Source organism: Papio anubis, chromosome 12 (genome assembly GCF_008728515.1).
Source record: "Papio anubis isolate 15944 chromosome 12, Panubis1.0, whole genome shotgun sequence".
NCBI classification, from domain to species: Eukaryota; Metazoa; Chordata; class Mammalia; order Primates; family Cercopithecidae; genus Papio; species Papio anubis.
Window position 1 is genome coordinate 76,810,216 of NC_044987.1, and position 15,407 is coordinate 76,825,622.

The following is a 15,407-nucleotide window of genomic DNA, read 5'->3' on the forward strand; positions in this document are numbered from 1 at the left end:
AAAAAATGATGATGGGTTTTCAGAGCCAGGACGAGGGGCATGGTTCTGTTGTCCTTTCAGCTGTCAGTTACATCCATGGCCTGTCAGTTACATCCATGGCCTGTCAGTTACAACATTCCTTTTGGTCCAGACTGAGAGGGGAGGCAGATGGGGCGACTGTGCTATTGATTTTACCCAGAAGCAATTTTTCTTTTTTTTTGGAAGTGAAAATGAAAACCAAAATGCCAGCTGTTTCTGGAATAAGTAGATTAAGGAATAGGGGAAAGGCAGCCCTAATTCTTTATCAACAGCACTTTCAAGGACATGATTTCTGATGGGAGGTGGTATATGGGGAAGATTCTAGTTCTTTTACGTTTACATGTTATTAGTGTCTGAAAAAGATTTGACATATCTGTCTCCTTTATTTTTTTGGGGGGGTAAAATTCTACGTGTGCATGTGTGTGTGTGTGTTTGTGTGTGTGTTTTGTCCTCTCTAGCTGAGTTCTAGTAGAGGCAGTATATAGAGAAGAATTAGAAATCTAACCCAATGAGGCATCCTAAGCCACCGAAGTCAGCCTGTCAAGTGAAACAGATAGTCTTATGAGACCAAGGCCTTTCTGAGACCAGGACAATGTGGGAAGGAATTCCCTGAGGAACTCTGTTCCAAGTTTATTCAGTGCTGTACAAATCATGATCTATTTTCCTAGATACAGGCATTTACCTCTGTCAGGAAAAATATTACTGTTTGTTATTTTAATAGCAATGTGCTGGAGGAAGGGGGTAGATTTTCCTGGCACAGTTAATATTCCCATTTTACAGGCAGGGAGAAGTTATTTATCCTCAAGGTCACTCAGCTGCCAGTGCTCTGGTTTCTGGGGGACTGACATCTTGCCAGAAAGCACTGGTCAAGTGATAACATCCAATTTAGCTCACCCAGATTTATGCTGTTGCCTGACTTCCAAATACCAAGTCATCTCGAATGTCCAATTACAGACGTTAACAGCAATGTTTTCACAATCAAATGTCAATGTGATTTAGAAAGACAAGGACAAGAGAGTTTTACAAGGCCTGGAGATATTGTAATAAGATTTAGAGAGAAAATTAAAGGTCCTAGAGATTGGAAAAATGCATTATCCTGGGCACGTGCAGAGATATTCCTAGGAGAGGGCTGTGCTTGGAGTGGGTCTCTGTCCTGACCTGAGGCAGCAAATCTCCACCTCGTCAGGCAGGCTGCATCTGGCACAGCCGGTCTCATAACATGCACTAGGTACACCCACCCTGATAATTCGCTCTGTCTGACCCCAAGCTTCTGGCCTTGGTCTCTAGTTCTACTTGACAGAGAAATAAGGAGAAGTTTCCTGCCCCTTTCCTGTGCCCATCAGGGCCGGCGCTGATGCACACAGTGCCAGATGGTACTTGGGTAGGTCTCACACCATGGATCCTTCTCCCGATGTTGCCTTTGCAATGGCACCCTGCCATTTGATGTCAGCCTGACACAGAGATGCAGATGGGGTTAGCCTTCCAAGTGAACAGGCCAAGTCACACCATTTAGTGTTGACAGGACAAGGAATGTTTGGGAAAAGCCAAAACCCACAGCAAACTCAGCAGCACACCAGCATAGCACCCAACCCTGTCCTACCTTCCGGATGGTTGGGAATTTGCCATCGTAACGATAAAACCACCCAAAAGCTATAAGAACACAGATAACAAAATGATGAGACACAGTTCAGCTCAGCCAGAGCATCCACGGGCAGCAGATGGGAGCTGGGTTCCCAAGCAATGCATGGCTTTGTGAGATGAACAGCACTGGCCGCTCCAACAGCGAAACTGCACCCTTTGTCCAGCTCTGCTTACCTGGCCTCGCGTTGGTTGCAGAATAGGCCTAAGACCACCTGAGAAAAGCCCCAGTTCCCAGGCCCTGGGTCACTCACAAATGCCTCTCCCCAGGACACTGGCTTCAGAAGTCAGGGCCAGAACATCAAAGAGAAAACCCCTTGTGGAAGGACGAGCTTTTCCAAATCACAGTCTTCACATACAAAGCCTTGTTGAAAGAGAACAAGGCCTTTTCTAACCCATGTCTGGTCCCTCCATACAAGAAATGGCTCAAGACAAAAGGGAGCCTGGGTGTCTGCCTAGAACTGTTGTTCGACACAACAAAACTGGCTTGTCTCATAGTGCAGGCCAAGTCCTCCACTTTCAACATTGAAAGAGAAGGCAGTGGCTGGGACAGCTCTGGGAAGGACAGCTCCAGCAGGAGTGGGCAGGAGATGTGCCCCCAGAAAACATATCCTCATCCAGGCCAGATAACCAGTGCACCAGCCCCCTTCCTTCCCTAGGCCACAGCTCCACAGAGTAATAACCCCAGTCTGAAGCTCCCTGGGGCCAAGAGCGATGGCTGAATTACCCACCCCGGACCAGCCTGAGTGCTGGAACAGGATGCTGAAAACCCCCTGCTGGACCAGACACTACCTCCTTAGTTGCTGGATTTGGGAGTGGTCTAGGGGGTCCTGGGGGAGGGGCCAGAGCAGCAGAGGGGGAATTTGGCAATATCTAAATATTCGAGCCAGCAGTTCAGTGGTACCGGTGTGCGACAGCTGATCTACCACCCTCGGCGTTGAGTCCTGTCCTCTATGCTTTGTGTACAGTGCTTGGGCCAAGCTAGGGCTTAGAGGAGCTTTACAGACTCTAGTGGCCCCCATACATGCTGGTCCCCTGAAGCTGGGTGTCTGCACTGTGGTCAGGAGGAGGCGGGCAGGGCAAGCAGAGCAGCCAGGCCAGGGAGCAAAGCGGGGGCGCGAACCTGCTCTCCCTGCTCCTCCGTGCCTCCATCCGGGTCATCTGTGGGCTCGAGCTCAGGCTCCACTCCCTGATCTACCGGGGAAAAGAGGAGGAAGCTGGTGAACCAAAAGGGACTTGGGAGACCAAGAGGCTGGAGAAGCTTCTCAGGAGTGTGGAGACCTGTGATCAGCTTCCTCCAGGGGAGTTGTGAGGTCAGGGGCAGGGACAGAGTTCAGGAGCGCAGAGCAAAGGTTTTTTGCTCTGAGATGGTGTATACAGTGCTTTCAACCTTAGTAGCTTTAGTTTATCTGTCTGTACAAAGGGCTAACAACAGGAAACTCAGATCTGAGGGCACCGTGAGAACCATTTTGTAGGATGTTGGGCTGAAGGCTGGGAAGTGCAGCGAGGAGGATGGGAATATCTGAGAATCGCACACATTTGAGGGCAAGGGGCTGCAATGGGAGAAAGACCCTCCTGCCTTCTGCTTATCACCCTTGCCTTGGAGCTCTGGGTCCCCAGGGGATGTCTGAACAGTGTGGGCAGCAGATGGAGGCTGAAGGTCCTGAGGAGGTGGGGACATCCCAAAAGGTAAAAGGGGCACCTGCAGTTAGGAAGACCTGAATTTTGACATAATGTGGAGAGAAGAGCAGACCCTCCATTCCAGTGTTTCCAGCTTGGACTCTGGCCTCCCTAGGACTCTGGAAGGTAGTGCACCAGTTTGCTTGTGAGCTGCTTTTTAATATTTTAAAAGCTTAACCGAACTTGCCCATTGGCCTATGCAAAGCCTGTTAAGTTCTTTGTCTCTTGGCTCAAATTACATTTACCCAACAGTGGAACCCTGATGCTCCCTTACTAACAAGGGCTACTTAATAAAACAATGGAACACAAATGATTATTTAATAGTTTGCCAGGAAAATAACCTCAACCTCCAAATCATGGGGTCTCTTGTGGTGGAGGTGAGGGAGATAGTTGATGGGGCCTTGGATAGGGAGAGAAGGTTGGAGATCTCTTAAACATCTCCCTCTTTCAAGAATCCCTCAGCTACTGGATCCTTAGCCAAGGTTGCCCCCTCAACTCCCATGTAACCACCTATTGCCTAAGCTAAGGGAAGGTCTGTTAGGAGCCTCCGTGGTGGTGTCCCGGCCTTCAGGGCTTGGCAAAATGTTGGGGGTCTGCTGGATCAGCCATGGGTAGGTGGGCTGCAGCAATTTTAAGAGCCCCCTGGGGCAGGTTGGGGGGCAGTCAGTCCCAGGCACATCATTAGGATGAGTGACTTCATTTTCTAGGTAAGGGATGCCCCATGTTCTTTTATTTTAAAAAACTGTAGGGCCCGGGGTCAGGCGCGGTGGCTCTTGCCTGTAATTCCAGCACTTTGGGAGGCGGAGATGGGCAGATCACCTGAGGTCGGGAGTTCAAGAGCAGCCTGACCAACATGGTGAAACCCCCTCTCTACTAAAAATACAAAATTAGCCGGGCATGGTGGCTCATGCCTGTAGTCCCAGCTACTTGGGAGGCTGAGGCAGAATTGCTTGAACCTGGGAAGCAGAGGTTGCGGTGAGCTGAGACCATGCCATTGTACTCCAGCCTGGGCAACAAGAGCGAAACTCCGTCTCAAGAAAAAAAAAAAAAAAAAAAAAAAAGCAGGGCCCACCCCTTGCAGGCATAGAAACCTGAGTCAGGTATAACCCATTGCAAACTGGGTCCCTGAGTTGAAGGGTGGTTGGGTAGGAGCTGGCTGGGGCCCAGACCTGCTAGACCATGCTAGCCCCCAGAGAACAGGGAGTGAGGCAGGAGGTGAGCTGGTTCAGGGACCTCACTGCATTTCCTGCCTTAGGTCCAAATGAGAATTAAATTGCTGGCGCATACGGAGACAGATAGAGGCAGCAGCTGTCCCAGCTCAGCAGGCAGGCGGGGGTCATCCATCCTGTGCTTTGTGGAGCTGCCTAGGATTACATTTACCTTGAGCAAATGCAAAATTCTTCGTCTTTTTATTCAAGGAGCTTGATTTGGTTAAAAAGCACTAAATAAATAACCAGCTAGTGAAAGGGTTATTATTTTCTTTTGTTCCTGAGAGGGTGTGTTTGCTGTGAAGCTGAGGCCGAGTTTCTTGGAAGGTACCAAATTGACTAGGATTACTTCCATGAGAAGCAATTAAAATCGATTTCTCTCCTGAAGCTCCTGTTTCACTCATAAGAGCAAATTAGCTGCCCGTCTAAAACAGGGATCATTCATTGGGAGCTTAGCTCTGGCTACATCCTCAACTGATACTGAATGTCATGGGGGAGGCCGATGAGAGGGTGCTTTGTCCTTCGGAAAGGACCAGGAGATGACACTGCCCTGCTGCCAGGAAGAAATGTGTTGGGAGCTGCTTGCCTGTACCAGGGAGGGGTGAAATGGAACCATCCAGATACCCTGCACCTCTTCCTTGGTGCAAATGGCCTGTGTTGGCAGGTTGACATTCCCATAGGTCTCAGATGTGACCCAAAGTTGGGGACAGAGCTGTTGAGACCCCATCACAGCATGCCAAATGACTGCCCCACAGCAGAGATGGGGAACCTGGGCTCTTGAGTCCAGATTCGCCCCTAGCTGGAGGTTCCCAGGTCAGCTGAGCACAATCAGCTGGAGTAAGACCTGTCCTGTGTCAACTATAAGTCAAAACAGCTGGAAGGCAGGAGTAAGGACCCAACCAGCAATCCTGGACTTGTGGTTGTCATGACCTCCGTTTTCCTCTGGCAGTGTGGGCTGCCTTTTAAAGAGGCATCTGGAAACCGGGGTTGAGAAGGTGGTCAGGGAGCAGGTGGTAGAGGCCTAGACTGAAACTGGAGGTGAGGATGTGGGACAGATGAAGAGAGGAGATGGTAAGGTGAATATGAGCTGAGGCTCCAGAATAGCACAGCCGCAGCCCACAGCTGGGTGTCTGGGAGAAGCTTCCTAGTCCTGTTCCTGCCTCCATCCTTGGAGTGGCGTGACAGTGGTCCACGTACAGGGATATAGGGGCTGGAGATACTTAGTAAGCTTCTCCCACAGTTATGAATCAACCTTGGACCATCAGAGCCCTTCTCTGATGTGAGCTCCTTCCTCTCTTTTTTGCTGCTGGCTTCACCCCAGTCCCTGTTCAGAACAAAGTAGGAGGAGGACCCGACACCCAAAACACTAGGACGGTAATCCCATGAGCTAGCCCACTTTTGCCATGGCCCTTATTCCCTCTTCAGCAGCCTGAGAGCCTGCCCGCATCAGTGTTGTGTGGGACCTGGGAGCTGGGTATGTGGAGCTGGCCTGTGAACAAGCGGAGCAGACAGATCCCTCCTACCTTGATGCTGGGGCAGATGGTCTCTGACCCACAGCTGCCCCTCCATAAAGGAACCGCAGCCCAGAGCACCAAGGGCTATCCACCTGGGGGTGGTGGTGAGGGGAGGGAGGGCCAGCATTTCTGTCTAGTCCCCTTAGCCTCTCCCCCGGCTCATGAAACTTACACTTTGGCTTGCGAAGGGGTACTGGGTGCACCTCAGCAGTGATGGTTTTAGGCAAGAGTAGCTGTTCCTTTGAGCCCCAGTCTTCTTCCCATTGCTTCTTAAACTTCTCTTCCTCCTCCACAATCCTGAAATGAGACCCCCATGCCTGTTACCGGAGTCAGAACCTTCATAGGCCCATCTCTTGCATTTCGGAGAGCCCCAACGAGCCCAGGGGAAGCCCTTGGTTCTAGCTGTGGTGAATCAAGCAAAGTCCCGGAGCTTGTATTCTAAATTGAGTGTGAACTCCACCTTGGCAATTATATGAGACTATGTTCCAGTTACTATAATATGACAGGCTTTACTACAAATAAAGGAGGACCCACCAGGGGATAGAGAACCAGGTAAACTGGTTCTCGAGGCAGCCTCTGGCTGACCACACTCCCCCGAGCATACTAATGTTCATGCACAGACACGCATGAGGCCGAGGTACTCACTGTTCCATCTCCTTCCGGTATCTCTCATTTTCTTCTGCTGCCTTCTGGGCAATTTCTTTTCTCCTTCTGAAACACAAATGCAGACTGGCATGTTTGGCCCTATGCAAGAGAAATGAACTCTTCCTTACTGTGAATTCTTGCTTTGAGAAACACTTCGAAATGATTTTTCTCCAGGCTCCCTTCCTAGGAGGCCTGGACAAGCTTTGGTTTTGGGGGACGTTATCTAACAAAGTCTAGGCCCCGTGCTCTTGTATGGTTTTGTCTGGCATGGCTGAGCAGAGACGCTGGGCTGTGGGAGCAGGGAAGCAGATCCACGTGAAGGCCACACTTCATGCTCCCTCCTCCAAATACTTAGGTAAGGTGACCGATGACAGGCGGGGCCTGGACTGACCCCAGGAGCAAAGCAGGGGCTCCTAGTCAGGCGGAATACTCCCAGCTAACTCTGTGATGGGGGAGATGGGGACAGCCTTTCCTCTTTCCTTTTCAAAATACATTGATTGATTGAGACAAAGTCTCACTTTGCACCCAGGAGTTCAGTGGTGCGATCTCGGCTCACTGCAACCTCTGCCTCCCACGTTCAAGTGATGCTCATGCCTCAGCCTCCTGAGAAGCTGGGATTACAGTCGCATGCCACCATGTCCAGCTAATTTTTTTGTGTTTTTAGTAGAGACACGATTTCACCATGTTGGCCAGGCTGGTCTCGAACTCCTGACCTCGAATGATCTGCCGGCCTTGACCTCCCAAAGTGCTGGGATTACAGGGTGTGAGCCACCACGTCTAGCCATGAAATACTTTTAAATGCCTAGAATGTATTTGGGTTTGGATCTTGACAGTAGTTTTTGATTTATGAATTGCTCACCCCATTTATTCTCTTAGGTCATCATTTCAATCGTCCTGGACAGGGACGAGCTTTATCACTATAGGCAGGGCAGCCCTGTGGGGACTTGCCAGATTGCCTGGGGGTGATCCCAGCTTGGCCACGTGTGACTTTGGACACAAGTGGCTTCACCTCTCTGAGTGTCAGTCTCCACACCTGTAAAATGGGGTTAATACTCTCTACCTCTACCTCCCAGGGCTATTGTGGGAATTAAGAAACATAAACAAGGCCCTAATACAACGCCAGCCTTATAGAGGTACTTGACAAATGTTAGCTAGTAGCTAATCCTAGCTAGCTAGAGCCTACTGCTAGTAGGATGCTTATTTTCCACATTCTTGGAATCTTGGAAGTCAGGGGTCTCTGCTCAGCAAGGAGGAAGGGGCCAAGGATGGATACACTGACCCACCACCAAACTCATCTGGTCTGAGGACTGGCCTCCAGGGAGGAGGAGGAAATTAGCTGGGGACACAGCAGGCAGGACACAAGCTAGGTGGGGTTGTATGGTGGGGCAGGGCATCCAGGGCTGGCTGCACTCACTGCCGCTCCATCTCCTGCTGCTCCTGGAGGATCTTGTTGGACTCCATCGCCAGCCGCTTCTGCATGAGGAGCTCCTGCCGCTGCAGCTCACGCTGCCGCGCCTCTGCCAGCCGCTCCCGGTCTGTCATGAACAGCTCCCGGCCCTCGTGGGAGAAAAGAGGCCCCTTGCTCAGCCCCTGGGGATCCCCTGCCACACCCTTGGGGGCCGAGATGCAGGTGGTCTTCTCAGCACCATCAGGCACAGTGGCTCCCGCAATCCCTGACCCAAACTTCTTGCTGGGCAGAAGTCCTCTCCCTCCGTCTGCTCTGTCAGAGCTTCAGGGAAGGAGACCTGCCACCCTGGGAGTGTGTGGCAGAGATCAAAGGTCAGAGGGGCTGGGGATGAGGGTCAAGGGGCTCCCACCAGCTCATTCTGGACTTACAACTCCAGCTACGATGGAGATGGTCAGGCTGCGGCTACTCTTCAGCACGTTCACAGCCTGTGGGGACAGAAGGACAGTGGATCGAGGCCTGACAGACCAGAGCAGTCCAGGCAGAGAGCACAGAAGGCCCCAGGCTTCAGGGTGGTGGGGGTGAGAAGTGGGGTGTGGAGATGACAAAGGCCAGCAGGTGAAGACCCCTACATCTCACCTCCTTGTGGTCCAGGTTAGAGAAGTCGATGCCATTCACTTCGACAATCTGGTCCCCTGTCTGGTGGGGAAGTGGAAAAAGATGAGTGTGTTTACGCTATCTGTACACTCGTTCATCTGCAGGACGGGCGCCCCCAGGGGTTCTGGGTCAGATGCTGGGTCTTCAAGTGGCTGTACCTCAGTTCCTCCTGATGAATGGAGCAGTTGGAAAGCTCTGGTGGAGCTCTGGGAGGGCTTAAAGCTGACCCTGGCACTCCCCTACTTCATAACTACCTTATCAACTATCAAATATTATACCATTACATGTTCTTTTTTTGGCTAAATTTGATGACACTTGCTTTAGAAATCACAGTTTGTAGATGCGGAAACTTTTGAGCTTCTCATTTAGCAGAGGCTGTGTTGAATCATCATAACAGAATAGCTAACATTCACTGATCACTTACAGTGTGCTTGGCACAGTTCTAGTATACATATTAATTACTTTAACCCACACAACAACCTTGGAAGAAAGGCTTTATTATCCCCATCTTATAGGTAAGGAAACTGAAGCACAGAGACATGAAGTAACTTGTCCAGAGAAGAGGTTAAGGGTTCCTGCTTTGGGATGAGACCACCTAGGTTTGAATTCCAGTCCTACCATGCTAGGTACACGATTTCAGAAGAATTATATACTTTCTCTGGGTCTCAGTTTCCTCATATGTAAAGTGGGGATAATGGTGGCACTTAATCCTCAGCGTTCTTGTGAAGTGTAAAGGGCGTGGAACAATGTCTGATGCAAGTGGACCCTGAAGGTCCGCTCTTTGATTATCATTATGACATTCCCAAGCTCACGACCAACAACCATCAGAGCTATGGAAGGCTGCAGAAGGGTCAAATGTCCCCACTCTGTGAAGCCTTCTCTGCAGGGTGGGTAGGGCTCCTCCTGATCAGTGACCGCCGAAAGAGGGCCATGTGGAAAGGCACCTGCCCCTGTCACCGCGGGATCACAGTCTGACCCAGTTTCCAGTGGGCCCCCACTGGGGCCGGCCCAGCGTCACTCACCTCCAATCCCACCTCAGCAGACAGGGAGCCAGGTTTCACGTGGCTGATGAAGATGCCAGGCTTCTGGATGGGGCCGCTGGAAATGCTGTGGGCGGTGGGAAATGTGTGCTTAAGATACAGGTCACTCATGAACTCAGGAATGAAGGCCCTCGGCTGCCTACCTCTTCAGCCTCTGTCTCCCCGTCCAGCCTGATTTCTACTGCTACCCTGGGCAACAGCCACAGAAAACTCCTTGTAATTCTTCCTACCCAATCTCTCACCTAATATACCTCATATGTTGTTTCTTTTTTCTTTCTAACGCTTTCCTGTCCATTCCTTAAGAACCAAATGCTATCCCTTCTATAAGGTTTTCAGCAGATCCTCTTTTTTAAAAAATTTATTTTTTAGAGACAGGGTCTTGCTCTGTCACCCAGGTTGGAGTGCAGTGGTGTGATCATAGCTCTCCACAGCCTCCAACTCCTGGGCTCAAGCAATCCTCCCACCTCAACCTCTTGACTAGCTACGACTACAGGTGCACACCACCATGCCTGGCTCAGATCCCTTATTCTATCCCAAGACCAAGCTATTTGCTCGGTTCTCAGTGCTCCTATGACATTTACGGCAGGGATGGCACATGTACTGTTATTACTCCCTCCTAGATTGGTGGCAGAAATCACTCACTGATCACAGCACTCTTTCCCACAAGCCTGGATATAGCTTTAGAATCCTTTTCAAAGCAGCACTCCAGGGAGCTCCTACTAATTGATTAGAGATGGCACCTATTTGCCATCCCGGACACAGAATGTAGTTCCATTTGAGTCCCTATCACCCTATATTATAACTGTTTATGTGGTTGGCTTCTAGATTAGGCTCTTGTCTCCCAGAAGGGAGGGACTTTTTATCACTTATGCTTGGCACAAAACATGGAATAAATGTGAATGAAGGGAAAGAAGAGGAATAACTCAAATCATAACAGCTAGTATTTACCAACTGCTTACTGTTTAGCAGGTACTAAGCTTGGTACTTTACTTTCTCCACAATCACCCTGTGATGTGGGAATTATTATCGTCAATTTATAGAGGGAGAAACTGAGGCTGCAAGTGGTTAAGTAACTGGCCCAAGGTTCCAGAGCTCTTAAGTGGGAAAGCAGGGCTGGAACTGGGATCTGAGTAACGGTGGAACCTGCACGCTTGAGCCCCGTGTGGCCCAGTATCTGTTTGGATTCCCCGTCTGCCTCTTAAGGAAGCCAACAAGGTAATAAGTGATAAGAGAACTGTGACAGAGATGACCAGCTGAACAGGCTCCTTTTGCAGTGACTCAAGGACCTACAAGGTAACATGATTCTGCCTCTAGGCCTCAATTTCTTCATCCGTAAACTGGGATCTATTAGAGATGCCCCTCAGTCCCTACAGGCCTGTCGTGAAATTCAGAGGGGAAATCAGGCACCAGGAAGTGTCATCACCAAGGCTAGGTGCGGTGCTTCATGCCTCTAATCCCAGCACTCCGGGAGGCTGAGGTGGGAGGATCATTTGAGCCCAGGAATTTGAGACCAGCCTTGACAACATAACAAAACTCCTTCTCTACAAAAAAATTAAAAGTTAGCTGGGTGTCATGGTGTGTTTCTGTAGACCCAGCTACTCAGGAGGCTGAGGTGGGAGGATTGCTTGAGCTGGAGAGGTCGAGGCTACAGTGAGCTATGATCACACCATTGCACTCCAGCCCAGATGACAGAGCCAGACCCTCTCTCTAACAAAAAAATACCATCACCCATGGACAAGTCACACCCCTGGTGGGCAAGGTTTCCTCAGAAGCAGCAGTGAGGAAGGGGAGGGTAATAGGGGCCTGCTGGGGTGCACTGGCCACGAATGACCCCGGGGCATGCCCACCACCCACCTGCAGCCAAGGCCCCGGGAGCCCACCAGGCTGATGAAGACCTTCTTCTCCTTGTTTTCCCGATTTCCGGCGGAGCCCAGGCTGCCTCGCCCCCCCTGAAAGGGAGATAGAAGCAGAATCTCTGAGTGTCCACATGCGTGCAAGCGGCCTCTTGAGCTCGTGGGATCTGCAGGGCGAGGACTGCTGAACTCACACCAGCCAGATCATCATTCTGTCCCTGGGGATGTGTCTGCACCAGCCTGGCCTGGCTGAGGGCCACTGCCCCACAGCAGTGTGCTGGCTGCCCTGGGGGCCCGTGTGAAGTCCCTGAGAGTGCATCTCTAGAGCAAGCCCTCCCTTTAGGACTGGCCGCCCATCCTTGAAGATGACCCCACCCAAACCCCATCACAGGAGGTCTGGCCCTTACCCCAGATTCTGACACAAACTGATCCACATACTGCCACTTGAGGGGCTCATCAGGAGAGCTGATGGGAAGGGAAAATAGATGGAAGGGTGGTTAGCGAGAGACGTTTGAGGAACCAGGCCCCAAATCCAGATCCACCATGTCTACAACCTCCAACCTCCACTGGCCCAGGAGCAGGGCTGGCATGGTGAGTGCTGGACCCCAGGGCTGTACCAGGACCCCGGGCCCACAGGGAAGAGTCGGCTTGCAGAGGAGGGGCCTCTCACCTCTTCACCGGGATCAGGCCAATGTCTGTGGGAGAAAGGCACAGGGGTTAGGACAGCTCCTCCACCCTCCCTCCCTCCCACCATCATGGAGCCCTGTCCTGCTCTAGTCTCACTCACGTCTCACTTTGATGGACACAGTTTTCTTGGTTCGGATGAGGTTGATGACCTCCTCATGGGTACAGGAGGAGATGGAATATCCATTGATCCGGACGATCTCGTCCCCTACCTTGACCACAGAGAGAGGCAGGGAGCACTGGCTGGAGGGAGCATCAGGCAGTGGGGCAGACTCACCACCAGATGCTCCCAGACTGCTATCCGGAAAAGGGAAGGGTGGCCATGCCATCCCCTGGAATAAGCCTTGATCTCAACCAACCCACCCTCCATCAGCCTGGGGGATCCCAGGTTCAGGTGGCATGTCCAAGCAGTCTTGCCGCCCCATTTTACAGATGGAGAGACCAGGGCACAGCAGGTGTGCAGCAGAGCTGGGAGAAGATCTCAGAACTCTCTGCACCCTCACCCTGGTGCCCCTTTCACTCCACTGGGGCACCATCAGATTCTGGATTCTATGCAAAGGGTGACCTTTCACTCAGCTTTAAGCTATTCTTACCGGGACTTTGTCCCAACCCGCCCCTAGGAAGTTGGCTCCCTTTTTCTGCTAATTGCTACAACACTGTAACTGAGTCAGGGTGGGGACCTTCTGTGACTCCTGACCCAAGCTCACATCACCGACACACACACACACACACACGATTTTTTTTTCCCCACCATATGGAAACTTGATGAACATTTTAACTCTGCCGTGGCCCTGACCTCTCAATTCCTATTTTGGGAGCAAGCAAAGAACAGTGGATGAGCACAGGGCTTTGGCATCAGATGTGCTGGGTTCAAATCCCTTCTTTTATTATTATTAGCTATGTGACCTTGAGCAAGTCTCTTGAACTCTCTGAACCTGTTTTCCTCGTCTGTAAAATGAGGAATACCAAGGTTGCTGTGAGAATTAAGTGAACTTGTGCATGTAAAGCCAGCTAGTGCCTGGCACACAGTAAGCACTCAATACATGAGTGTTATTGTTATCATGAGTTAGTCCTGATCCCTGAATACTCAGCTCAGATCTCTCTTTTCAGGGCTTAGGACACAGCGGATTGTGAGATAGGGACTCGGCCCTGGGCAGCCAGCCCTGGATACAGCGCCGTGGTGAGGTTGCCCCCTGCTGGACACTGCTGGCTCCTCCAGGCACCCTGGCCCTGGGATCAATTCTGGAGCTCCTCATTTAATAACCACAGAGCAGGAGGGACTCTCAGATGTCAGCTGAAACTGAGGCCCAAGGAAGTGAGGTTTTGTCCAAGGTCACACAGCCAGTAGCTGCAAAACAGAGACTGGCTCCTGGAGAGGTTCCTGTCTGAGGCCAGTGCAGGTCAGCTGGGGACTTAACTCAAAACACACATGCTCACCCTTTGGAGACTTGCTGGCATACGTGAGGGACGAAAGCTGGACTCCCTGTGGACCGAGATAGGTAGGGGCTGGGTGGACATACAGCCTCCGAGGGGTCCTCTAGGGTAACTCCTGCCTTCTACAGCACTCCCACAGAGTCACTTTCTCACTGTTCCAAGGAACGCTTCCTTCCCACTCTGGGACACAGACCCCAGTCTTCTCAGGGACCTGACAGGAGTGGCCAAGGGCTCAAAATGGCACCAGAGTGGGGGCACACTAAAGAACCCTCTAGGTTTCTGGGAACATCTAATTCAAGGACAGTGGCCAGACTAACTCCTTCCACCTATTTTTCACGATAACCCTGCAGGTCAGGAATTTGTATCTCTGTTAATCAGATGAGAAAACGGAGACTCAGAGAGGTAAAGTGACTTGCTCAAGGTTACCCCACTAGTAAACAGTGTCGTGGGGTTTGAAGTCAGGTCTCCCTGATAGACAAGTGGTGTTTCCTAGGTGTCTGGAAGCAGAAAAGACGGGCACCCTGCCAAGCCTGGCTGCAATTCCCTGCATCCTGCCCTCTCTGGATCCTTGCCACCTGTCAGAGCCCTCAAGTCCCACACAAAGGCAGGCATTACACTGTCCATGTTATGACAGGGACAACCAAGGCACACAGAATAATTTTCTAGGCCTGGAATATACAGCAAGTTATATGGTACACGCTGCCCTGTGCAAGGCAGAGGACGTAGGTCAAGTTAGGATATTCTTGAAAAAACAAAAAACAAAAAACAAAAAAAACCCTCAAGTATCTCCAGCAGGGGATAAGGGCAGAGGGGTGGATCCCCAGGACTAGGTCCTGTGGGAGGGTCCAAGTCCACCACTGGGGACCCAGCCTCACGGGTCAAATCAGCACAGGTCTTTAGCCCAGCCAGGCTGTATCTGAACCTGCCCTCCCCTGCCTTCCAGCATCTTCTCCCAGCTGCCCTCAGGCATGAGATCTCCTCAGAAACATGAACCCCAGACAGGTCAATGGATGCAGCCGTTTTTCCCCAAGCTCCTCTGAGTGAAGTTCCCTGTCTTATTCCTAAAGGGAATTTGCCCAGAACCTCAGTCGGAATGATTCCCACACGGCCCCTGGCTCAGGTTGCAGGATCAACTTTCCTTCCCCTCTTGCCGTGTGTGAAACCCTGTAAAGGGCCCTTTGTGCAAGGGCCACGATGATATAACGATCTGAGGGACAGCAGCACAAAGGAGAGATGAACCCGTCAGCTAGAGAAAGGGCCGATAATTCATAAGCCTGAGAAAGATCCAGGAAGGTAAAACTCTAGGTCTCATTAAAATACCCCAACGCCCCCAGTCATCGAGGCAGCATTGAGAACTGCTTGTCCTGGGAGAGCTCGCCCTGGAAAAAAGGCGGCCTCAGCTGACGCCAAGAGAGGAGCTCATTATGTGTTTTCTCTGGCTGGGTTTCTGAGCTGGAAAATGTGCCGCAGAGGAAAGAAATAATGAAGGGGCTGAAATTTCAGACACCACCAGCGAGCCGTGAGACAGGGATTTAGAACAAAGCAGTGTCTGTCAGCTCCCTGTTTCCACCCCCTACGCCCCAGTGTCTTGTACCATTAGCTTTTGAGCCCCTTGAAGCCCCAGCTTGGCA

General features: G+C 51.2%; 1 protein-coding gene across 4 annotated transcripts in view; it reads right to left on the reverse strand.

The window, feature by feature from the left end:
• The window catches only part of USH1C (USH1 protein network component harmonin), a 50,359-nt gene that overhangs the window by 20,696 nt on the left and 14,256 nt on the right, over positions 1-15,407 (reverse strand). For 2 of the 4 annotated variants that reach the window (XM_009186477.4, XM_021925990.2), the window contains exons 5-15: positions 12,446-12,554; positions 12,329-12,353; positions 12,066-12,123; positions 11,660-11,754; positions 9,788-9,872; positions 8,748-8,807; positions 8,540-8,596; positions 8,118-8,260; positions 6,704-6,769; positions 6,231-6,355; positions 2,780-2,850 (exon numbers count right to left, since the gene is read on the reverse strand). In XM_009186477.4, coding sequence (XP_009184741.2) covers positions 2,780-2,850; positions 6,231-6,355; positions 6,704-6,769; positions 8,118-8,260; positions 8,540-8,596; positions 8,748-8,807; positions 9,788-9,872; positions 11,660-11,754; positions 12,066-12,123; positions 12,329-12,353; positions 12,446-12,554 — 894 coding nt within the window. Of the gene's footprint in view, positions 1-1,203; positions 1,470-1,618; positions 1,669-2,779; positions 2,851-6,230; positions 6,356-6,703; positions 6,770-8,117; positions 8,261-8,539; positions 8,597-8,747; positions 8,808-9,787; positions 9,873-11,659; positions 11,755-12,065; positions 12,124-12,328; positions 12,354-12,445; positions 12,555-15,407 lie in introns of those variants that run through there. The other 2 variants (XM_017948573.3, XM_009186479.4) reach the window with 2 other exon arrangements.